Source organism: Schistocerca piceifrons, chromosome 2 (genome assembly GCF_021461385.2).
Source record: "Schistocerca piceifrons isolate TAMUIC-IGC-003096 chromosome 2, iqSchPice1.1, whole genome shotgun sequence".
NCBI lineage: Eukaryota > Metazoa > Arthropoda > Insecta > Orthoptera > Acrididae > Schistocerca > Schistocerca piceifrons.
The window spans coordinates 115,595,270-115,621,254 of NC_060139.1; the positions used below are offsets into that span (position 1 = coordinate 115,595,270).

The window sequence follows — 25,985 nt, forward strand, 5'->3', positions numbered from 1 at the left end:
TTTTGAAGTTTCTGATGATGATCTCTGCTGCCTCTGTGTTGGAGCTGGCTGCTTCGCCATGCCTCACAACACTATGGATGCCAGTTCTTCTCTTAAACTTCTTGAACCACCCAAGGCTTCCCTTAAACACTTCTTCGGCCAATGAGGATCTTGGCGTCGTCTTAATGAGGTTGGCAAAAATCGTTCTTGCCTTCTCGCAAATGATGTTCTCGTTAAGTGTCACCTTGCAATTTATTTTCATTTATCCATATAAGAAGCAACCTTTTGACATCATCCAGAATATGATACTGTTGTTTAGATACTCTTGTCACTCTGTTTGAAGCATCTGTCTCCATAATCCTGTCTTTATTCTTGAGGATAGTGCAAATAGTTGATGTAGACCAATTGCATGTGCATTCTAAATCAGCAGTGCTCACACCACATTCATGATTTTCAGTGATTTTACGTTTCATTTCTAAGGTCACTTGCCCTCACTTATGGTTGTCTGCATGTGGTTTTACCTTTGGGGACATTTCTACGAAGGTTATTAAAATTTCCACACAAAAAAACACTGTGTGAATTCAAGTTAAGAAAAATGTGCGATCATAAACTGTGGTAGCAGAAAGAATATTAAACCCAGCCTGCAGTACATACTAAAGACATTGTTCAGATACCACTGCCAACAATGAAAGGTGTTCATATTATGGAAAGTTTCCCCTGCTGCAAGCAAACAGCTGGTGACGTCAGATTATATCGTCGTCACTCATTATGCAATACATTGCTAGTTAAATGAGTCAATTTTTTTACAGTTTGTTTGTGAATTGCACTTTATGGGAGGTGCTTGTTAAGCAAGATTCCACTGTAGTATCATCTTTGGATTAACTTAGAGTGAACAGTTGTATATCTAGCCCAAAGCAGATAAAAGACATGTTCCTAATAATAATATAATATCATTCTGGAGGATTGTTTGAAAAAATTATCAGAGGCCAAGGTTAACATTTCAGTTTGTTGACAAGACACACAAAAGCAACAGAAGAAATGGTCTTCACCAAACCTCAGTTTTTACAGAAGGTTCTGAAATTCACCATAGCCTTAGAGTTTACTATTAATAGGACATTATATTAATCTTCCTCAAAGAGATTGTAAATAAAAGTAACAGTTGGTCATCACTGGAGCTACTGCTCATGTTTGCAGTTCACTCGCAACAAACGCCATTCAACAAATGGATTGCTGAGAGCTACTCACAATGTTTGAATCTTCAGAAAAATCAGTTTGGTGCAGTACTAAATCCTTTCATTTAAAAAGTAATTATCCCTTCAAACAATCCTTTCTCTAACTTTAAATTTTATCAGAGATATTCAGAAATTAGTAAGAAGGATGCATATTTTGCAGAGAAGAAATATTTTTTAACCAGCAGAAAAAAGCTCTGATCAGAGCACAAAAAGGGGAATGTGCTCCTGTTTAAATGACTGACTGAGAAGTGGGATACCAGTGCTCTCATTCTACCTTGCTTGGCATCTTAAAAATATTTCCAAAAATTTTGATGTGCAAACACATTCACACTTTTTTTTAGCATGCAGCTTGCCTCTCACTCCCACAAGCACTCCTAACTGTAACTCGCGCACACCCGCTGATCCATTGCTGCGGGAAGGGAAATTTCCCTCTCAGTGGTAAGAAGATATTATTATTCCTGTCCTGGAACTGGGAAAGGACCCACATACTTTAACTAACTACTGGCCAATCTCTGATGAATGAGCTGTGTAAACTATTGGAACAAATATTCAGCCACTGTCTTTAATAGTAGCTTGAAGCTGGAGGGCACATTTTGACGATTCCAAATTAGCTTTCGCACTTTCTGGTCCACCACAGATCATCTGGTTCATGTGGAATCTGCAGAACACAATGATTTTGCACATCCCCAACATCTGATAGCTGTGTTCTTTGATGTACAGAAGGCATACGATACCACCTGGCAACATCACATCCTTTCCACTCTACATGAGTGGGGTTTCTGGGACAATTTACGCATTTTTATCCAGAATTTTCTCTCTCTCCGATTTTTTGGGGTCTGGATATGTTTGACTCTCAGCAACCAGTTTATAAAGGAAACTAGAGTCACTCAGAGATGGGTTATGAGCATAACGCAGTTCTCGACCACCATCAATGGTATTGTAAATGCATTAGGCCCCACAGTGTCTGTCACTGTATGTGGGTGATCTTTGCCTGTACTGTGCTTCTGCATCAGTAGGCACCACTGAGTGCCTACTGCAAGGGGATGTTTGGATAGTACATGATCAGGTCCTGTATCACGGCTATCAGTTTTTCCCAGAAAATCATAAGTTGTGCATTTTTGCCAACTCTGCACTGGCACCTGCACGCAGAAATTTATCATGGTGACCAGTTACTTGAAGTCACTGGAACTTTACAATTCTTAGGTATTTTGTCAGCAAGCTACCTTGGCCGCCCCATGCCTGCCAGCTCAAGGCAACTTGCAGAAGAAGCTAAATGCTCTTTGTTTTCTTAGCAACTCCTTGTTGGGCCAGACCACATAGTTCTAAGATTCTACAAAGTGGTAGTTTTATGCTGCTTGGACGATGGATGTGTTGCCAGTGGCTTGGCAGACCATTCCCACTGAGCCTGCTGGACCCTGTTCACCACACTGGCGTGCAGTTGGCAGCAGTCGCCTTCTGTGCGAGTCCTATTGACAACCTCTTGGCAGAAACTGGTGTCCCACCACTGTGGGTTAGATGACAGCGGCTTCTGGCCAATTAAGCAGTCACAATCTGTCAGGTGGCTACTCACCCATGTCACTCAACTCTCTTCCACAGCAAGAGTCAGATACTTTGCGCATTGTGAAAAACTGGATAGACCAGTTAAGATCTGACTTGACATCTATACCCTGCCCTTTGACATGGATGGAGCTCTTTTGTGCCCCCAAGAAGGATGCTGATCTTATCCTTCCAACACCTGTTTTGTCTGATCCTTCACAATTATTCTAATTCAGTATGCATGTATATGGACTGATCAAAAGTCAATGACTGGGTTGGTTTCACTTTTGCACATGCAAAGGGGCATGAGAAGTACCTCTGCTGAGTGCCTGTAGTGTATACATAGCATAGTTGGTTGCCATATGTCAGGCTTTGTGGTGTGTCCAATCCCTCACCATGGTGAACTTCCTAATCTCTAGCAATTCCATGAGTTGCATAAAAGGCATATCCCTGTGCTATCCCAAAAATCTATGGTTGCCAACATCCAGGATCCACTGGTTGACCTCTACAGCTCTGGAAAGACAGTGACTGAGCAACATAGGCATTCCGGGAAATGAACTCTCTGACCCTCTAGCTAAAGATGCAACTACAGAAGATCAACTTGACATCGGAATACTAAGTGCCAACCCCAACACAGTATTTTGAGGCTCTGGGAATTGGGATGGCAGGCTGCTATAACCCAAAATAAGCTGAGAGTGATTAAAGTGTCCACTAAGGTGTGGCATACAACTTTCCAGGCCTCTCGGAAAGATGCCATTGTGTTGTGCTGACTGCACATCAGCCACATGCGACTCATCTATGAGTTCCTTCTGTATTGAGAGGATCCTCCTCACTGTAGTCTACTGACAACACCACATGTTCTTCTTGAGTGCACCCTGCTGGCTGATCCGCGGCACGCTCTCAGCTCGCCCATCTCACTATCTCAAATACTTGTGGATGATGAGACAGCTACTGTCAAAGTGTTGCATTTATGCATTTCCTGAGGGAGAGCGAATTTTACACTAAACACTCCTCTGCTTTCAGTGTTCGAGGTAGTTGTGGGGGGGGGGGGGGGGCAGAGCCTCCCCTTGCCGTGGGTACTCCCTTATGCGACTGCTAGTTACTTTCTTTCCCCCTCACCCTTTTGTACCTTTAGACCCTCTTGTGCAAGATGCCTCAGTTCTCTATTTTCTTTTGCCTAACATGTTACAACTGCTTTCTCACCCTTTTCCAAACTCTTTGACTTGCTTAAATAGTTAGAGCAGCCAGGTCTCCACTTTTTTTGCTTTTTACCTTTTTAGGTGTTTCTCTCACTGTAACAGGAAGAGTAGGGCAAGAGTATACAATTACATGTGCAGGTATAGATTCCCGAGGTGCAGGAAGGTCCAGTTGCACGTTGTTGTAGCTAGGTCTTAGGAGCATGAGAAAGCATGATAAATGATACTTCAATAACCATAAGCATAAATAGAGAGGCTGAGACATGCAGATTTGGTGGAAGGGGACAAAGGAAATACAGATGGAAGCAGGGACAGAGGTAGATGGAGGACAGTGATTTGTTTGTAGAGGCGGAGGTGAGAATGATGGGATAAAGAGATACCATCTATGAAGTGAGACGAGCTGATGTAGGTGATGAAAGGGGAGCCAGGTGGACTATGAAGAATCCCATTACATTCTGCCAAGTTTTATTGTGCAACTTGCCCTCGTGTTCTGCCATTTGGAAAGTCATCTCATCATTTGACTTTGGTGTATGTATGGTTGATGGTCATTCCTTCATAAAATGCAGTGCAGTGGTTCCAGCAAAGCTATGCATGGCATGACAGTTTTTACAGGTTATAGTGCCTCTAATGGAGTAGAATATGCCAGTGACATGAATAGAATAGCTTGTAGTCGGTAGATGCGCATTACAGGTATTTCACTTTGGTGTTTCGTGCAACTGTTGCCTACGTGACAAGGTATTGAGGACAGAAATGTGTTAAGAATTGACTGATTCGTTTTTTAGATTGAACAGATAGAAGAGTATTGATTTAGGAGGCTGGACTTCAGGGAGGATGTCCTCATTTTTAGAAAATATTTACAGTACACCTCATCCTCTCTCAGGGGTCAGACTCCCCACCCCCTGTCCCAGGGAGGGGGCATGCGGTTCTTTCGTGAGTTCGCGTGTGGGGCACACAGGGGGCCCCAAGCTGTAGCAGCCCATTCATCTGTCCTAGGCTGCATGCCCTTCCCCGTGCCCCTCCCTCCTTTTCCTCACTTCTCCCCCTCTGCACCCTCCTTCCCCTCTCTTGGTGTCCTTACTTACATCGAATGGTCTATCCACCTGGTTTCCTGTATTGCTTGCAGTTTTGTTCCCCTTGCCTTTTCTTTTTCATCCATCCTTTTTGGAGTTCTTGGTCTCCATTTGGGGCTTGACCCCCATTTCTAAATTTTCTCTCCATTGTGTGAGGCATTTGGGAAGAACTCTCTCCCTAGCATCTGTGGTGTGGATACCTCCTCTCCCTCCCTTCCACTCTTCCTTCCACCGAAGCCGCCATGTGCCCTGCTAGGTCACCAGCATGTACAGCCAGTCAGTGTGGTGGGGCTGTTACACACCCATCTGGCTGAGCCCTCCTGACGACAAATGGATCACACTTCTGATACCTGAGCTGCTGCATCCCCATCTAGGAGTGATTGCTTGTCGTTCTGGAGCATCATACTCCCAGCAATGGCCGCTTTCCCAGACAGCTCTTGCTATGGCTGGGTGATGGATGTGGGGAGAGCCCCTGATTGGAGTGGGCGATATTGGGGTGGATGCTTTGCATGTGAAATGTATCAAGCTCCAGAAAACTGGCCATTGTTCTACAGCCATCTCTTTGGTTGGTAATGGATCATTGAATGCTGCTTTTTATGACCTTGCAGCCGTACTTTCCCTGGCTACACATTGGGAGGAGGGCGAGGCTCGCCAGCTTGGAGTGAAACACTTTTTCCCCTACGTAGTCTGCACTAGGATGGATGGGTACACATTCACTGGCTCAAAGCTGTTATTTTTTGTGGAAAATATCGGACAACTTCGTTGGGGAGGAGTGTGCCAATAAGATGTGCTTGGGTTTGCTTTTGAGCAAAACTAGCTCTGCTGCACAGTCTGCTGCCGTTTGTGCCTGTTTTCATCTTGGCGATGTCCTGGTGTCGGTTACTCATCACCATTCTTTGAATATGGTTCAGTGAGTCATTTTTCATAAAGACCTCATCTTTCAAACTGATGTGGAACTCTGGGTGGAGTCATCCTCCCAGAGAAGGTCAAGGTTATGTGTTATTGGTGTGACATGAAGCTGTACATCCCAACACTAATTAGGTGCTTTCGGTGTTTACGTTTTAGGCACGTTTTCCCGATGTACAGCAGACCCTCTTGTGTCATGAATGTGGATGCCCACTCCCTGAAGGGAGCCCCTGTGTTTTGCCACCCATGTGTGTTAATTGTCAAAACTGCCACACTCCGCACTTGCCAGATTGCCCTACTTATCAGAAAGAAAAGAAGATACAGGAGTATAAGTTCCTTGATTCTTTGTCTTACACTTAGGCTCATCAGAAATATGACCAACTTCACCCTGTGTCAATAACTTCTACTTTTGATTCTGTTGCATCCTTTCCTCCTCATCCTCTCTCTCTCTCTCTCTCTCTCTCTCTCTCTCTCTCTCTCTTCCTTACCCCAAATCCCATCCCCCTACCCTTTCCACCGTGGTTCGCATGCCCTCCCCTCAAGATGTCACTCCACCTCCCAGGCCGAAGAAATGTCCCTCTTCTTTGACGCTCGGTGGTGACGGGGCTTCCTTAAGAGTTGTCAACCCCCCCTCCCATCTCCTCTGGCTTCTCTCAGCCCAGAGGTCTACTACACAACTTGGCCAGAGGACACACAATGTGTGTGCCCCAAGGTCGCCTGCTCTCTTTTGGGCCCAGATCTCCAAATCTTGTAGAAGCCCGCTCTCCCTGTGTCCTGCCCTCCTCAACCTATGAAAGAGAAGAGGAAGAAGAAGACACAGGTGAAGCCCCCCTGGTACTCACGGAAGTGCCACCTTCAACCTTGCAACCCTAAGTCTGACCTCTTATTTAGGGATGTCACCCCATCCTCGTTGGTGACCGATGGTGACCCTGCAAGAACCCACCACTCACACTAAACCTCCAGAAACGTATCAGTTTAGCAAGTAAGTCCGTAATGATAGTATAAGGGTCATATGGTATAACTGGCCACGCTTCCCAGTTTTGCAATAGTGATAATTAAGTCAGTCCGTCCTTGAACTGACATATTGAGCTGCCACGTAGGATTTCATCCTACCTGTTATATAGATATGTGCCATAGCTTAATGTTCCCCTGGAGAGCCGCAGCAGCACTTTTAGATTCTGGAAGTGCATTATTACTATGTTTTACATAATGAAGTGGAAAGGAGGTTTTTTTTTGTGCAAATAATTTTTACATGGGCACCATTGTCGTGCATTTAAGAAACACCATAAAATGAACTTGCTCACACTGATTATAAGCTAACTATTAATAGTAAGAGAGCACCGTCTACCGCATGACTGTATCGAAAGGCATCCTATTGGTGACTGCTGATTATGGTGCACAGCCTGAAACTTGAGTGTACATTTGGTAAAGTTTGTATAAGATCGTACACATTTGGTTATGCCGAAGTTATTTATTTATTAATATCAGCATTTCCTTTCTTTGTAAATTACTGGAAGATAGTATTGAAGATCCGTAGACTTCTCCTAATATCCGATTGAAAAAGGCAACTTTTGTTAGCAAATATTTATTGATAAGAATTACTTGATCCGTGCCAGAATAAATGTACGTTCCCTACATACCTCTTTGCTAACATCACAAGTGATTACTGTATCGGCACATCCCACTGGCTCTGAAACCACCTCAGCTAGCCAGTGTGGGAATGTACTGTTCACTCCTTACTCTGTACTTACTGCAGTGCTGATACATTCGCTGTCTATATGTGAAATAGCAAAACTGGAAATAAAGTATAATGCACTCTTGTCTGCAAATTAAGGGTACCTTACAACTCAGCAGTGTGCTTGGCTCAAGCTCTGTTGCCTCCCATTTGGATACCTGGTCCAGGCTTGTTCAATGGAACTGTAATCTCCCCCCCCCCCCCCACCCCCGCATCCTCCCCTCCCCTCCCCTCCTCTTTTTCCTTCCTTCCTTAACTTGGTCGCCACGCAATAACCTTTGTGATAGTGACCACTTCCTGCTGATTCTCCAGTTTCTTCCTCTCTCCCGTAGCATCATGTTGATTGGCGTCTGTGCACCTCCCAGGTTGTGTTTACATACACCATCTTTGTCAGATCGTATTGATGAAGTCATCCATAATCTGCCCGATAAGATAATCCGCACTGTCAGGATTGCCTTTCCCCATTTGACAGGCCCCATTCGCAGTCAGCCAATTCCAGGGTAGAGCATGGCCATTGTCATTTAGTTTCTTCTCTCCCTTTGTCATGGGTGTGGGCTAGCACGCTCCGAGGTTGTCAGTGGCAGTCTTCCATTCCAGTCCTTTCCCTCCCAGGTGGCCTTGTACAGATCCACCAGTTCTTGTAGGATACCTAGTGAACCATTTTGTGATGGTGTCAGCGTCAGCTTCTTATCCAGCTCCTGTTCTCCTCCGGAAACAGCAGGCTGAAGCTTCCCACTTATGTTTTACCCCTTGTCAGACAGACCGTACAATGAACCTTTCACTGAACGGGAGCTTCTTCTGGCCCTCTCTTCTTCCTATGATTCAGTTCCTGGCATTGATTCCATCCATAACCAATGGTTCAACACTCACTCTTCCACAACGACAGTAGGTCCTCCAGGTGTTTATTCGCAAAGGCATTTTTCGCTCTCAGTGTAGAGACAGTTTTGTGATCCCTGTCCTGAAGCATGGCAAGGATCTGTCATCCCTTGATAGTTACTGGCCAATCAGCCTGACCAATGTCCCCTGCAAGTTACTAGAATGGATGATGGCTCGTTGGCTCAGCTAGGTCCTTGAGTGTTGGGACTATATATCTCCTTACCAGTGCAGTTGTCAGGAGGAACGCTCACTGATTAATCATCTGCTTCAATTTGAAACCACAGTTCAGCAGGTCTTTTCTGAGTACCACCGTCATCTCGGTTTTCTTTGATCTCCATAAGGCCTATGACACAGTTTGGTGCCATTTGCTTCTGATACTGACAGCTCTAAATCTGCCAACCATGTGGTATATGTCTTCTGTTGGCACAGAACGCCATCTCTTGCCTGCCACTTGTGGACTTTTTACTGCAGAATGGATGGCCATCTACCGGCCTCTGCTTCATTAAATGGTCCTCAGTCGGCCAAGTTTTGTTATGTATGGACTCAGTGAGTGCCTTACAGGCTATCGTCGCTCGGAGTTTTTCCAACTGTCCCTTGGTCTCTGCCAACCTCCTGGCTGAACATGGTGTAGCGGTTTGATCTGTTGATTTCAATTGGGTTCCTGCCCAGTTAGGTATTCCCAATAATGCACTTGCTGATTGTCTGTCTTTGGGGGGGGGGGGAGGGGGAGAGAGACAGGTGGCCACATTCTCCCCCCCCCCCCCCTCCCCCACACACACACACTCCCCATGACCTTTCCAGGGGCAGATTTGCAGCTTTACATGAAATCCCTTTTTGCTCTATCATGGGTCAACTCTTCGGAAGCAACCCCCCCCCCCCCCCCTGTCCCGGTCTAATAAACTTCGTACAAACAAGGAGGCTCCCACCATCCACCATGTGGTATTCTTCCCTTTGCCTCTTCTGATGGGAATCTACCATCCTCTGCTGTGGTGGTGGTGGTGCCCCACCGCATGTAGAGTTTCTTGAGCACCCCTCCTCTCCCCCCCATTTCCACCCACCTCCCTCCTGTTCTTTCCTCTTTCTGCTGGCCTGATGTTCCTTTTCCCCTCTTAGTTTGGCCGCTACCCCTTCCCCTTGACTGGACTGTGCTGTTCGTTGTTCCTTCCTTGATTTCTGCTTTCCTTGATCATGGTGCCCAATGACCTCACTGTCTGGTCCCTCACTCTCTCCCCTCTCCCCATTTAACCATCCAACCACACACTTTTACCCTCCATACTTCCATATTTAATTACCCCTACAGCAGTAACAGTGATAAGGTGTATTAGTCAGACATTGAACTTGTATTTCAGGGGTGCTTGGAACACACTGTTTTTACTGCGGACCTGGTGTCTGGTAATAGAACCCTATGTTTTATTAAACAGACCTCCCTTACCTGCATTTTAATTTGTACTGAGTCAATGAACAGTCTCCAGGCTATTGACCAATGTTATTCTTGTCACACTGTGATATTTGCTACTCAAGATCTTCTCTTTGAACTCAGTCATACTACCTGCTTAGCTGTCTTTGTCTGTGTCACAAGTCATGTGGGTATTCCAGAGAATGAACTGAGCAGTCATTTGAGTAGAGAAGCCATTACTCACCCAACATTCACTTTGACTGTCCCAGGCACAGATTTTTGGGTGTAGATACAACCTCTACTCATTCGGACATGTAACATCTAGTGGGCCACTGCTGCATTCTCTAATAAACTCTCCACTATCAAGGAGATTATGGCTGCATAGTGCTGCTGCTCCTGTTCCTCCTGGAAAGAATCCACTATCCTGTCATCTCTGCCTCCTCCAGGAATTCAGAATCTTTATTTTTTGTTTGAAAGAATGTAATCATAATATTGTTACTGCTTATGTGCAGTAATTTTAGGTAATTCTGTGAATGCCAAATCACTTCCCAAATAACACAGCACACCAATAACTTCTGCACATAAAAAAAAGTTTGAATTAAGAATTAATTTCAGATTTGTACAGTATCCTACTACAATGACTTTCTTCAATCCAAGTGTTTTGCAGACTGATGGTTAGTATCTTAGGTAGTTAATATTTATAGTTGATGCTAAAAAAAATAAATTAAATTGCACTGATATGTAACAACATTGTTTAAAGACTGAGCAGAAAATAAGCTAGTTAAACAGTATTAAATGACTGATGACCTTCGATGTTAAGTCCCATAGTGCTCAGAGCCAAACAGTATTAAAATAGTAATATTTTTAGCAATTTGTATATTGAACAGTGACATGGATTAATTTATGTTTAAATACATTTGTTATATAGTATTATAAGATTTTGTGATGACATTCAATTATGAAAGCTACATGTTATATGGAACATATACAATTACTCAATTTAGTAGACAGTCCTAATTTGAAACCTAACCATTAGAGCTGATGTAACTGTCCATCTTCATACAAACGAAATAATAACTTTTCTTAAAAGATAAATCATGTGTTGCAGTACTCCTTCCAAGTCCAGAATCCCTTGATGATAAGGAGACTGGCCTTGTATTCACATTTGGCCAGGGTGATGTTGGCCAACTGGGCCTTGGGGAGGATGTCCTTGAACGAACTAATCCAGCTATTGTAAAAAATCTTGAAAATGTAGTGGATATTTGTGCAGGTGGTATGCACACAGTTTGTCTCACGAAGACTGGAGAGGTAAGACACACATGACCTTGCACTGTAAGATAATCATTTGTTTATTGACAAATGTGGATTACTGTTTTTACAAAAATAAGAAGAAACCAGTGTGTGAATTACGACAGTTATTTTTAGTACAGCAAATAATACCACTCATGTTATTATATTAAAAATGCATCTTTATTAAATCGTTTTTTCTTTCCTTGTGTTAGTGGTTTCATAGAAGTCAACTCTCTTACATTTTCTTCCCCCCGGTGAATGCCAAACTCTTTAGATAGTCTTAGTTTTTGTCACTAAAGAGCGATCTTCCTTCTGTGTGATCAAGCCCAGGAGACTACACTATGTCATGAGTCTAGTCTAGTCTATTTCCTGCAGTCTTCCTCTATACGTCTAAGACTCCACATGCCTGTACATCGTTTATTCTGTCTTTTCATTTCCTCCTAAGACTTTCAATGGATATCCAACAATTAATTGGGAAAATTACAGTTTTGTTAGTGGTGGGCACAATAAGATAGCTTGTGAACCTTTACTAAATGTCTTCTCTGAAAACTACCTAGAACAAACATTTAAAACCCCACCCAGGATGGAAATATATTGGATCTAATGGCAACAAATAGACCTAACCTCTTTGAGGATGTTCGCATCGAACTGGTGTCAGTGACCACAACACAGTTTTGGCAACAATGATTACTAAAGTACAAAGGACAACTAAAAAACCAGAAAGATACACATGTTCAGTAAACTAGATGAAAAATCTGTAGTGTCGTCCTATCTCAGTGAGGAACATTAAACTTTCAGCACTGGGCAGGAGCATGTGGAGGAACTAAGGCTCAGTTTAAAAGAATGGTTGATGAAAAGGTGAATGAAATAGGTATTAATGTCGGTGGTGTAGCGAAACAGCTGAAATCATACCCAGCAGAACAGTCCGTAATGGGAGGGAACCTCCATGGCATACAGTCACTGTAAGAAACTTTTAAAGAAATAGACTACTGCGTAATAGGAATATAACAAACACATTTGGCTGTCAAGAGGGCAATGCGTGATGCGTTCAATGACTACCATAGCAGAATATTGTCAGATGATCTTCCAGAAAACCAAAGAAATTTGCTTCATACGTAAATGCTGTTAGTGGTACGAAAGTTAGTGTCCAGTCCCTAGAAAATGAAATTGAGTGTAGCAAAGCAAAAGCTGAAATGCTTAACTCCATTTTCAAATGCTCCTTTGCAAAGGAAAACCCAAGAGAATTGCCCCAATTTAAACCTCGCAGCACTGAAAAGGTGAATGAAATAGGTATTAATGTCGGTGGTGTAGCGAAACAGCTGAAATCATTAAACTGAACAAAGGTCCAGGGCCCGATGGAATCCCTATCAGATTCTATACTGATTTTGTGGCTGAATTAGCCCCTGTTGTAGATGCCTCAACCAAAAAGCTGAGCCCAGTAGTTGGAATGAATTGCGGGTCACACCTGCCTACAAGAAGGGTAACAGAAGTGATCCACAGAAATACCATCTAATATCCCTGACAGAGATTTGTAGAATCTTATAACATATTCAGAGCTCAAACATAATAAGGTATCTTGAAAGAATGACCATCTCAATGCCAACCAGCATGGATTTAGAAAAAAATCGATCATGTGAAACCCACTTTCATCACATGACATACTGAAAGCTTTGATCAGGGCAACCAGGTAGATGCAGTATTTCTTGATTTCTGAAAAGCATTTGACCAAGTACCGCACCTACGCTTATTGTCAAAAGGATGATCGTACAGGGTTCAAGTGAAATTTGTGATGGGATTGAGGACATTTTGGTAGGGAGAGCACAGCTTGTGATCTTGTGTGGATGGTCATCGTCAGATGTAGAAGTAACTCTGTGTGTGCCCCAGGGAAGTGGTTGGTTCACTTGCTGTTCATATTGTATATTAATGATCTTGCAGACAATATTAATAGTGAAATCAGGCTTTTTTCCAGATGATGCAGTTATTACAATCAAGTACTTTCTGAAAGAAGCTGCATAAATATTCAGCCAGATCTTGATAAGATTTCAAAGTGGCGCAAAGGTTGGCAACTTGCTTTAAATGTTCATAAGAGTAAAATTGTGCACTTCACAAAATGAAAAAACATAGTATCCTATGACTATAATATCAATGAGTCACTGTTTTAATTGGCGAATGCATACAAATACCTGTGTGTAGCACTTTGTGTCCCCTCTGAACCCCTGTTCCCAGAAATCCACAGATCATAGGCTCAACACCAACCAATAGCTGTGGGTCCCAGAACTGCTGATCTTCCTCCCTTCCTACATCTGCAGTGGATAGCTCCTGACAAGAATCTCGAATCCCTTCCTCCTATTTGGAGATTTCAGTGTGCGTCACTCTGTCTAGGGAAGTATCGTTTCGTCTGATACGGGCCTTCTGATTGATAAGCTTCTTTCTGATGTTGATCTGTCTCTCCTCAGTGATGATACTCTTACCCGCTTCAGTCCCGTCCATGGCACCTTTCTGGGTACTGGTCTTGTGGTATCTTCCCCCAGTCTTATGACTTCACTCGAGTGGTTGGTATGTTAAGATCTTTGTGACAGTGGCAACTTTCTAAGACACTGTCTCTTCCTTATCACTGCCCAATGGAACAGTTTCCGCATTTTCGAATAGCCAGCTGGCAGCTGTTTGCCTCTGCTGTCATCTTCACCACTCTGTCAGATAATGTTGACAGGGTTCTAAGCAGCATGTGAGGCAGTCACCTGTGCCACTGAGCTGCTATATAATTAAATGCAGTAAGAAGGGGTGCATGCTGGTTCGTCCCAGATGTGGACCAAACATGGTGGCCTTGTGGGCCACTTAAGGTCAGTAAGTTTCCCATGTCCTTTCCCCCAGGGTTGGCTTTGTACTGATGTCGTTTCTTGTTGTTTGACATTGTTGGTGTACCCTTCTTATATGGCTAGCTTTTGAACACACAATCCACAAGTTGAAGAAACCTACCTATCAGTCACCCCCCCCCCCCCCCCCCTCTCCCTCCTTCCCTCACAGGCAAATTATATAACTAACGATTCAGTGACAAGGAACTGCGTGAGGGTTTTGTCTTGTCACACGATGTGGCCAATGCAGTGATTCGATTCATAGTCAGATGATCCAACGTTTTAATGTTACTCAGAGGCTCCCTCTTCTGAGAGTGTTAAATGTGTTTGGTTGTAAAAGGTCTTATCTTAGCAATAGTGAGACAGTACCATCATCCATGTTCTTAAACCAGGCAAAAACCATTGCCTGGAAACATCTACCGTCCGGTTATCCTCACCAATGTGCTTTACAAACTGCTTGAAATGGTGTTGGGCTCTCGAATCTTGGTGCCTTTTGTTCCCCAGCCATTTTGGTTTCCAGGAGGGACAATCAACAATCAACCAAATGGTTAGACCGGAATCGGCAATCCATAAACTACCTTTGGTGCAGAGTTGAGGTGGTTGGGACTACACCCGACCTTACATCATTTGCCAGCTGTCTTTGTCATCCTCCTTTTACTCTGTTTTAATTGCTTTTAGAAGCAGTTTACTCTTTTCTACCACGCCCTCGTCTCTGCTTTAGAGTTGTGGTTCTGTTGAATAGTGGGTGCTGTTCCCCTCTTTAAACACGTGCTGACCCGCAGGGCGTGTGGTTGTGATATGGCCCCACTCACATGCAGTCTTGATTATTTCTCTCACCTAATTTTATTATTAAGGGCCAGCAGATGCCTATTACATTTATAGCTTTCCCACTTTAATCATCACAAAAAACCTATGAGTGAGTAATGAGGTCCTGCTGGAACAAGGGGCCAAGTGGAAGTCCTGTTGACATTACAGAACGACTTTATTTAACTCTAATACATGATGTGTCACGGCTCAGCGAGGCATGCACTTCTCTCTGTTGTCCCTGGCCTATGCTGATGTTTGGGCAGTAGCTTCCACCCTGGATGCTGAGCTGGTGCCCTGTGATGCTGACAACTCTAATACATGATGTGTCACGGCTCAGCGAGGCACGCACTTCTCTCTGTTGTCCCTGGCCTATGCTGATGTTTGGGCAGTAGCTTCCACCCTGGATGCTGAGCTGGTGCCCTGTGATGCTGACAACAGACCCGTGGTAGACCAGTTTCCTGTAGTGGCCATATCCATTGTCAGCTACTTCCCTCAGTGGTGTGGAGCCATGGCGGTCCCTTGCTCCCCACATTTCACTGTGGTGGCACGTGGACATGGTTTTGTGCGAGGTATGACTTGCTGCCTTATGGCAGGGGTGGTGGTCTCTGTGATGAGAAGTCATGCTGGAAATTCAAACTTATTTATATGTCTCTGGCATTCATTTGTTTCACTAAAATTCGGGACCTAGTCATGTTACCCATAGCAAGAGACTTTCCCTGTGTGGTGACATTGACCCTTGCTATGTGGTTACTGCTGCATGATGCTGTTTACTGTTGTGCTCAGCTGTTCTCACTTTACTGTCCAATGTCTGTTATTGTGACCCACATGTAGCCACACTGATGGCTACCAGCTCTTGGCTGGTACTGCAGTGCTCTATGGTGGCTTTCTCACAATGTCATACTACTTTCACATGAGACTTATTACTTCACTCACAAACTGGGTAGTGACACTTTACATAGAAGACATTCTTTACCCGTTGTCCTTAATTGGGTTGTCAGAGGTTTCGATACTGTGGTTTTTCTCTTACCACAGATAAGCACTGGGAGATGCCTCATCTGCTCTGTCATCAATATTATCTTCAATGCCTCTCTTTTACCACTCATATTTACTTCCATTATTTTATCACATTTCTAGCACTTTCATTACTCCAGAGGAGCTTGAAATTTTAATCCCTATCACCTCTCCCTCCTTCCTCGCCTCCCCCCCCCCCACCCCCACCCCCTCTCTCTCTCTCTCTCTCTCTCTCTCTCTCTCTCTCACACACACACACACACACACACACACACACACACACACACAACATCCCCTCCACCTTAACTCCTCCCCTGCCTGTCCCCTCCTGCCACACCCATCCTCTGCCCCTCCCTCTCTTCCCCAAACATTTTAAAATGTCTCGATATTAATGATAAAACCTATGTTCTGGACATCTTTCTTGTTTGTCTCAGTGCAGTGGCTCTGGAGATTTAAGGTGTTTGCTGTATTTTCTCCTGTGCCCAGGCCTCAAATATCTTACTTTAGTTTCTGTAATTCCATTTGTTTCAACTGTATTGTTAATTAATGGTGGATCGGAGGGGAAAGGGGGGTTTGTTAGAGAGGGGTGGGAGTGGTGCAGTGGTCAGTAAAATCTTTTAAAATTGTGGAGTTATTTCCCAGGGCGAGGGATAAGTAACTGAGAAGAAGTGGATAAGTAACTGAGAAGTAACAGGAAGCTGCAACAAGAAGCCATTTCTAATATTTTTGACTTTATCTCGTAATCATTGCTGCAGTAATAGTAGAGTTTGTTTTCTTGTCCCTTGTAAGTAATTTTCTGCTCTTAAGTGAATTATCTGTCTTTAGTATTTTATCTGCATATCTTTACCCGCTTAAAGATTGACAACTCTTGAATTATGTGACCTGTTAGCAATAACATGACTCATTTTATTACCATCTCATGGTACAGTTATATATTTTAGCCCCAGTCACTTCTCAGAAAGCTCAAATATTAGTCCAAATTATCTAACATTACTTTATTTCCACTCAAGTGATTATCAACTAATATTGTGTTGATGAGTAGTTATGTCTAAAGTAAGGACCAGAAAGAACTTACTGCACTCACTCATTTTTCCCAGCCTAGAATCCACGAAGCAGTAGAAATTTCACTTTGTTTTGTTATTCTTGTCTTGGTATAGTTGCTGACAGAAAATCCAAAGTGTGTACAGCTGATTATTGTTGATCTAAAAAACAATATTTCAGCAAGAGATCCTTTCACAATCATAAGGTAGTGGTGATAGGATCAGTTACCGAAATGTCATGTCTTTTGATTACCAACAGCTAGCTGTACGCCTGTGAATTTTTTGTTATTTTTAATTTTCTTTTCCTTTAACTCTTTGTGGATTAAACTAATTTACTCTTCTTTTTTTAGGTTATCACATTTGGTTGTAATGATGAAGGTGCATTAGGCAGGGACACAAGCAATGGTAACTCAGAAACAGAACCAGGAAAAGTGGAGATTGACGGTACTGTTGTTCAGATAACAGCAGGAGATTCTCACACAGCTGCTCTGACAGAGAAGGGGCAAGTTTTTGCCTGGGGATCATTTAGAGTATGTATAAAGATTATGTTTAACTAATGTCTTTCAGGTTAAACCATTTAATCCCAAATATGTTATAATTGTAACACAAAATCTCCCTGAAAAATTGTAGTAATATCTTTCTTTTGACCTTCGCTTCAGATGAGTGTACAGTTTTCAGTATCTCCTTGTAGTCAACAGAAAAGGAAGCTCAGCGCTCATTATTGTGTGTTGTAGTGATACATCCCACTCCTTGAATGAGAGGTACCATGTCCTTAAATAAATATGTCAGAGAAGAAAGTGGGCGGTGCGTAAGAAAGAGCTCCATGAAATCTAAGACCATGAAATGTCAAAGATAATAAATGTATTGTAATTATTATTTATCAAGTTAAATATCAGATCTTTTACGTACATAGTACAGAGGCAGTATAAGAGTTGGTAACTGTCCTCATTTATCATGTACTGAGTTGTAATTTTGATGATAATATAAGAAGGTGAATTGAATCTCTCTTCTTATGTGGTGGAGTGAATGAAATGAGACGTTAATTTTCAGCAGCTTTATCTGCAGCCTGGAATGAGGCATACAGATTCAGGGCACAGACTATCTAGACCCTACTCAATAATAATTAATGGTGACCAAATATTCAGTAAGGCCAGTATTACACTATCAAATTTCTTTGTCAAAGATTTGATCAAAGATGTGATCAAATATTCCGTCAAATATATTTGACAAAGATCTTTGATGTAGCGCTAGAAGGAGTATTACACTGTCATCATATTTTTCGTCAAAGTTAAAGATGGCTGACAACAACAACTTGTTATTAACTGCAGCAGTTAACAACAACTTGTTATTAACTGCAGCAGTTGCATGTACCACAATTGCACTGTCTGCACATGCGGAAGAGAAGCAGGGGAAAAAAAGGAAACATACCTGGGTGAAGCCGTGGGTTTTACGACGACACGATAAAAGCATTCAACAAAACCTGTTACGTGAGCTTATAGTGGAGGACGTCAAGTCGTACATCAATTACTTAAGGATGGATGAGCATACATTTCTGTATGTGCTCAGTGAAGTCTATTCTCATATCACAAAGCATAATATTCACTTAAGAACTGCTACATCCACAGAAGACAGGCTCACTGTAACATTCAGATTCCTTGCTACAGGAGAGGGTTGGGTTGGGTTGGGTTGGGTTGGGTTAGGTTATGTTAGGTTAGTTGTCAGGTCAGGTCTCCAATCTTCTTAAACTATTTTTGTATTCAGGGTGCCTCATGTTGCAAAGTGCCTCATCAGCTTCATAGGCCTACATCTCTATTAATTTTGTAGTTGTCGGCACACACCAATTGTATTTACCGGCAATGTTTATAAAAACACTACAGACGACAGAACGCTGCAGCAATGCTAGCGCTCCATGTGGTAACATATCACATTGCAGTGAACAGAAGACAAGCGACTTCTTTGATCAAACCTACAGCAACGCCTTATTACACCATCAGATATCGTTGACAAAAGATTTTTGACAAAGATATTTGATAATGTAATACCGGCCTAAGCAACGTTCATTGTATATAAAATGAATGTTCAGGTGGCATTTTATTTAAGTGTTTGGTGTGTGAAATGAAGTATAGCAAATCTCTGTGCAGACCAAGCCAACCTGAAACACTTCAGTGTGTGTGTTTGATAGTTGATACATATGGAAATAATTATGGAATCATCATACAAAATGCTGAAACCCACACAATTTTGACTGTTATTGAAGACTTGTTCCATTGTGGATGTGGGTTTTGGTTTTGCAAAGCGCAGTGTTCTCATTAGTTGCAGATGACTATTTTGCTCATGATCTATAACTTAAGACTATTAATTTGCCCAGCTTGATATTTCACCATGACCACCAATGTTGAAGATATTGGGCTTTGTTACCAAATTCTTGCAGTGTTTGCTGGATGTCAAAAGTATAGCAACATATCACATTGTGAGATATTGCAGTGGTTAGTACAGTGGAATCGCATTCAGGAGGACTGCAGTTTAAATCCGCCTGTGGCCATCCAGGTTTAGGTTTTCTGCAATTTCCTGTAATCGCTCCAGGCAAATTTTAGGATGGTTCCTTTGAAGGGGCACAGCCGATTTCTTTCTCTATCCTTAACAAAACAGCACTTGTGCTCCGCCTTTTAATGACTTCATTGTTGGTGGGGTGTTAAACCTTAATCTTCCTACCTTTACGTAAACATATCCAATTAAAATAATAAATATGACACTTTCCAGATTAAAATGATGCATATTCCTACTCTCAAATACAATGATTCTTTGTATCAACAACTCTTTATAAGGAATGCTACAGTGATCCCTCAACATCCACGTAAATGTCAAAACTGGCAGCTCGAGATACAACAGAAAGTTAAGTACAGTAAAACTCAGAATTAATAAATACACTTTTAAGGAAATTTGCTTTTAGCAAATAACTGTCGGTCCCAGTGAAACCTCCATAAGAAAAATGTTGTTTTTCCCCATTTTTAACGAACCCCACTTTAAGAAAAAGTACACTTTTAAGGAATAAACAGAAACATTTTGCAAATGGAAATCTAGTTATCACATAATTCCTATCATGGTAAAGTGAGTTTCTGGTTTCTTTTCGTTTCACACAGCTCTTTTTTTGTTGTGATGCAGTACATATCAATCAATTCAGTTGGTTGACATGTAAGTAGATCATAGTCAGGAACTTGACTTCCCCTGTAGAGATAAAAGCAGATGTGTTCAAAGAAATGGAAATCTATTTCCATATGACTTAAATAATGTGATCTGACATCACAATCACGGGGTCCATGAAGTGTGAAAAGTGTAGTTGTTTGTGTACTGAAGTGTTGAAGTTATCAATTTTACTGTTATGGCATTATGGCCTGCAAACATAGATAGCTTACAGTTCAATAAAAGCTGATCATCATTCGTAATGTTGATGACATCATAACATAAACCCTTCCAGTGTAGTGAAGAAATAAGATTTAGCGATGTTTACAGATGTGGCATATTCAAAAATAAGGAAGCATTCTTAACACTATGCTGTCTGGCGACACCACAGTGGCGTCGTGCGCAAAGTAGCGGTCAACGGCCGGCGACACCACAGTAGTGTTGTGTGCATAGTGTCACTCAGTGGCTGGCAACAACACAGTGGTGTCATGAGCATAGTATCGCGCAGTGGCCGGTGACAGCACTTTACTATCTTTTGCATTCTGTTGTTGTTTTGTTTAGGTAGCAATAAGTTACACACATCAACAAGTACGTGCCCTTTCATCATGGCAGTCGAAAGAGACGATACGATTATTTACGATGAATACGTGGACGTCTTCTCTGACGTTTTGGACAACTTGGCCAAGTGGGAAGAAGACAGTGAATATAAAAAAATGAAAGTGAAACAGAATCGTCGGAAGATAGTGAAATACGTCCAAGAAGAATTCAGCGAATGCTATGGTTGCCAACTGATTTGGATGAATCAGGAGAAGACAGTAGTGCTCAGTGGTCAGACTTCTATTTACCGAGGACCAATAATAAATTTGAAGGATCTCCCAGTCCATACATATTTCCCAAAGATACACAGAGCGTCGAGGATATCATAGAATTGTATATTGGGAACAATCTATTTGTAAAGACAAAGATGATGTAATTTACCAAACGAAAGCACTGGCATGTTGATAGACACACAAACAAACACAGAAATACACACAAAATTCAAGCTTTAGCAACCAACGGTTGCTTCATCAGGAAAGAGGGAAAGACGAAAGGATGTAGGTTTTAAGGGAGAAGGTAAGGAGTCATTCCAATCCCGGGGAGCGGAAAGACTTACCTTAAGGGGAAAAAAGGACAGGTATACACTTGCGTGCGCGCTCGCGCGCCCACACACACACACACACACACACACACACACACACACACACACACACACACACACACACGTATACGGACACAAGCAGACATTTGTAAAGGTCTCTCTTTGCCTTTACAAATGTCTGCTTGTGTCTGTATACGTGCGGATGTATATGTGTGTGTTGTAAGTCTTTCCGCTCCCGGGATTGGAATGACTCCTTACCCTCCCCCTTAAAACCCACATCCTTTTGTCTTTCCCTCTCCTTCCCTCATTCCTAATGAAGCAACCGTTGGTTGCGAAATATTGAATTTTGTGTGTATGTCTGTGTTTGTTTGTGTGTCTATCAACATGCCAGCGCTTTCGTTTGGTAAGTTACATCATCTTTGTTTTTAGATATATTTTTCCCACGTGGAATGTTTCCCTCTATTATATTCTGAACAATCTATTTGAATATATTAGCAACAAAACCAACAAGTACTACAGTCAGAATTGCAATAGAAGGAAACTGGATAAAAAATGCCAAATTTGACGACGTTACAGGACCCAAACTTAGAAAATGGTTTGGGCTTGCTATCCTTATGGGGAAAAAAAAGGGCAAGGATCGATGATTATTGGTCAACGAATCCGTTGATAGACACGCTGATATTTCACAAAACGATGTCCCGCAACCGATTCAAACAAATGTTGTCATTTTTACATTTTTCCAAAAAGTGTAAAGAAACCTTTAATCCAAGTCAAAACATCTCAATCGATGAAGGAATGATACTGTGGTGTGGACGGTAAAATTTAAAGTATACAATCCGTCGAAAATTATGAAATATGACATATACGTTCGGATGCTGTGTGATTAGAGTATGGGATACATTACCTCATTCAAGGTATATAGCGGCGCAGGACAGCCTTTAGCAAAAACAGTGATGGAATTATTGACACCTTCTTTCGGAAAGTGGCATCACCTCTACATGGATAATTGTTTTGACAGTGTAGAACTTGCAGAGAAGTTACCTGAAGAGCAAATTCGAGTTTGTGGAATGATACAGCAAAATATAAGATTTCTGGAAAAATTAAAGCACGCAAAACTCAATGTGTTTGAAGCTTGTCATCAGTGGAAAGGTGAAGTACTCGCACAGGTATGGACAGCTTCGAAAACTAAAACGATGCAAATGATCTCTACAATACGTAATGCCACTTTGACTGACACTCAAAGAAAATGTAGAAAAACCAATTACACTATAAAAAAACTGAAAGTGTATTAGACTACAACAAATACATGAAAGGAGTGGATCAGGCAGACCAATATTTGAGTTATTACCCTATATACAGAAAAACTATAAAATGGTCAGAAAGGGTTTGCATGTACCTCATTAATTGCGCATTATTTAATGCGTTCCGTACATGGCAATATTTCAATACAGACCACAAGAGTCTCTGATTTCATGATTTTTTTTTTAATTGAAAGTGTCTGATTCGTGGATAAAAGCCCATGTACCTGCTTCTGAGAAAAACTTGGGAGTTGCCACTACATTGCGTACGTCTCATCATGATCCGGTTGACAGTCTTTCCGGTCATATAAAGCAACACCAGCTATAGCTTATTTCCAAAACAAATAAACAAAAATGAAGGAACTGCCATGTATGTTCCAAAAACAAAAAAAGGAGAACAACAAACTTAATGTGCAAGTCTTGTGAAGTTGTTTCACCTTGGAGACAGTTTTGCTGCATATTGTAATGGTTCATGTTGAATGTTGCTTAACTTAAGTTACTTCTGCCTGGTCCATTGATGAATGAATGCGAAATTTTCATGTTTAACAAGATTTATTTACATTAATTGACATCCGAACTGCACACTTGTCACGTAAACAAAACATGGACAGACTGATCTCTTTGAGTTCCAAAAGTAACTTTAAACAGACCATCCAGCAGTCTCCCTCACAGCCTGGCCCCTTATATAGAATATTAAAAATTGCTCACAAAATATTTAATTATTAATTTTGCATAATTTCAATGTTACAATTAAAATTTACAAAACGTAAAGAAACTGATGTTACAGCCGAATAAGGTATAAAATACAATGTTTGAATAACAATCTTTTCTAGTAATATCTTTAGTTTTCCATAAGAAAATCATTCTGAACTTTAATTACAATAATATCTCTCATATTATTTTAGTTACCGAATTAATTAGTTTGGATTTGGTCCCTAACATGTAATGGTAGTACAGAGCTCGTGCTTTATTCGATTAAATACATAGAACATACAAATAAGCCCTCAGTTTCTGCAATTGGAAAACTGTGAGAGGTAAACAATTGGAGCATTAATTACAAATGTAATTACAAAGAATATCAGTTACAGAACTGGACATAAGTATAGATAACAAATGAAAATACATCACTTGCTAATAACTTTCCAAGCTGTTTCTTAAGATAATGAGGTTCTTTGTGTTAACTCGTTACTTGTCTGTAATTATGGTAATTAGAGGTGCCAGCCACCTATGCCAACTTTTCCACAGCATTTTAATATTTTCTGCCAAATATTTATCCCTTCAATTTCTTTATTATACATTCAATCCAGCATTTGTACCTTATACATACAAGGCCTTAGAAATCACTGAATTGTCTGATAACTATCCGGATGCATATAAAAAGAAGGTGGTATCAGACATTTCAATGAAGTTTGGGGAAGGCTGTATTGTTATACTTATACACCCTCCCCCCATCCCCTCCAGCCACTCTTACAAGTATTACTTGTATGAATAACTGCTAAATACATAAACACAACTTTGAAAAAAATCAAAAAAGTTTTCTTTTCTTAGCTGTCAATCCAGTCATTGGTTCACATTGCACATCTTAAGGAATTGGCAGCTCACAATCATCAGTCTGCAACCCCTCTTTTTCTGGCAGTCTCTACACTGCAATAGCACAGTCCACTATCAGTTTCACAGTCTTTTGATTTTCACTTCCAGGTCAGGTAAGGTTCTTGAATACAGTGCTCTAGGTAGGAACAGGGATGATCTCATTATTCAAGGTAGTCGTGCAGGTTAAATTAAGGTCACATCAGGTATAATATGTCGAACTCATTCACATAATACCCTATACTATTAGCATATTTACAAACAAAATCACACAAAATTAAGCATCTCTAAATTGTAAAGATTTAGCTATATACAGATTAAAGTCAAAGAACAAAGATAAATTATGTATGTATCCATTCATTTTGATTAATATTTCAGTATATTCCACTCTACAGTATATTTGACCCCCCCAGATCTCATTTAACTCTTTATCATATCAAACTCACAGACTGTTCATCACACCATCTTGTAATAACAATTTTTTCACAAAATGTCATTTGTCACAGTGGAACATGTCCATTTGTATATCTCATTAGCAAATTCATAAAATCGTGACGATGTCTGTAATTCTCAAAGAAGCACCCACAAATCAAATACATGCTCTACAGAGTATAACTACAATAATTTGTCAGTCACCACTGTAGGAAAGTCAAATTTAGTATATAGTTTAAATTTTCAAATTGTTCCTCAAATAATGTCACTTAATAGTCATATTACTTACAGAAAACTTATATTACAGAGAATGGAGAGTATTTTCAGTTAGAGATAACTTCAGTACAGGTTTATAGATGAGTGAAAGATGTAGCATCCGAAAATGAAAAGAAGAAAATAGAATGCTACATTGCTCTGAGACCTAGTGCTCACCACACACTTGACACAAAGATGTGTCCTCCTGAGGGGATTTACATCATTTTATTTTTTCTTGGCATTTGACACTTGCTTATAGGGTTTCAGTTCAGTTATGTTACGTAAACCAAATAACCTTCCAGATTTTGGATACACTAAATTGTGTGCATTTGGGTGTGGCATAGACTGAATTTTGAATGGACCAATATAGATGTCAAAAAAATTTCTTTAATTCATTGCTTATAGCCTTGGATTTTTCATGTTTTCACCAGGACCGCATCATCGATTTTAAAATTTGTTTGTTTCAATTTCTTATCATTTTTGTTTTTCCTCAATTTCCCCTGTTGTTCCATTACTTTCTTGGCTATTTCTCCTCTTTCCTGTGTACTCATAGTCTTACATGCTGGGAATTTCATATGGGCAGACCCAGTAGACGATTGTTGTAAGCTGTTCAGTATATCTTCAAACCTGTCAACGTACTCTAACCAATTTACATGTTTTTTGTTGCAATAAGTTCTAAATAATCTCCCTATTTCTCTCATGTAATGTTCAGCCGGATTGCTTGACGGGTGATAAGCAGATGTCAGAATATGGTTAATGTTCTCATCCTCAACAAATGTTTTCCAAAGTTTAGAAGTAAATTGTGCTCCATTGTCAGAAAGTTTGCTTTCGGTTTTCCTACCTTTGTAAAATAGTCTCTTCTGATTTCCAAAATGATTTTCTTACTTGTTGTTTTCTTCAATGGATATAGTTTAATGAAATTTGAAAAAAGATCCACCATGACAAATATGTAACAAAATCCTCCTTTTGCCTTAGGCAATGATCCATAAAGATCAACTGCTACAAGTTGTAGTTGATCTTTTGGCAAGATGTTTTGCATATATCCTTTGCAGGTTTGATTACTAACTTTTACCCTCTGGCACCTGTCAATGTCCGAAACTCTCATGTACATACTTTATCAATACTTCAATATACTGCTCTGGCCAACACAATCTCCAAGTATCACTGTC

General features: G+C 41.2%; 1 protein-coding gene across 4 annotated transcripts in view; it reads left to right on the forward strand.

Moving 5' to 3' along the window:
* The window catches only part of LOC124775008 (regulator of chromosome condensation), a 101,179-nt gene that overhangs the window by 26,275 nt on the left and 48,919 nt on the right, over positions 1-25,985 (forward strand). For all 4 annotated transcript variants that reach the window (XM_047249762.1, XM_047249761.1, XM_047249764.1 and 1 more), the window contains exons 3-4: positions 11,035-11,234; positions 17,277-17,456. In XM_047249762.1, coding sequence (XP_047105718.1) covers positions 11,035-11,234; positions 17,277-17,456 — 380 coding nt within the window. The remainder of the gene's footprint in view (positions 1-11,034; positions 11,235-17,276; positions 17,457-25,985) is intronic.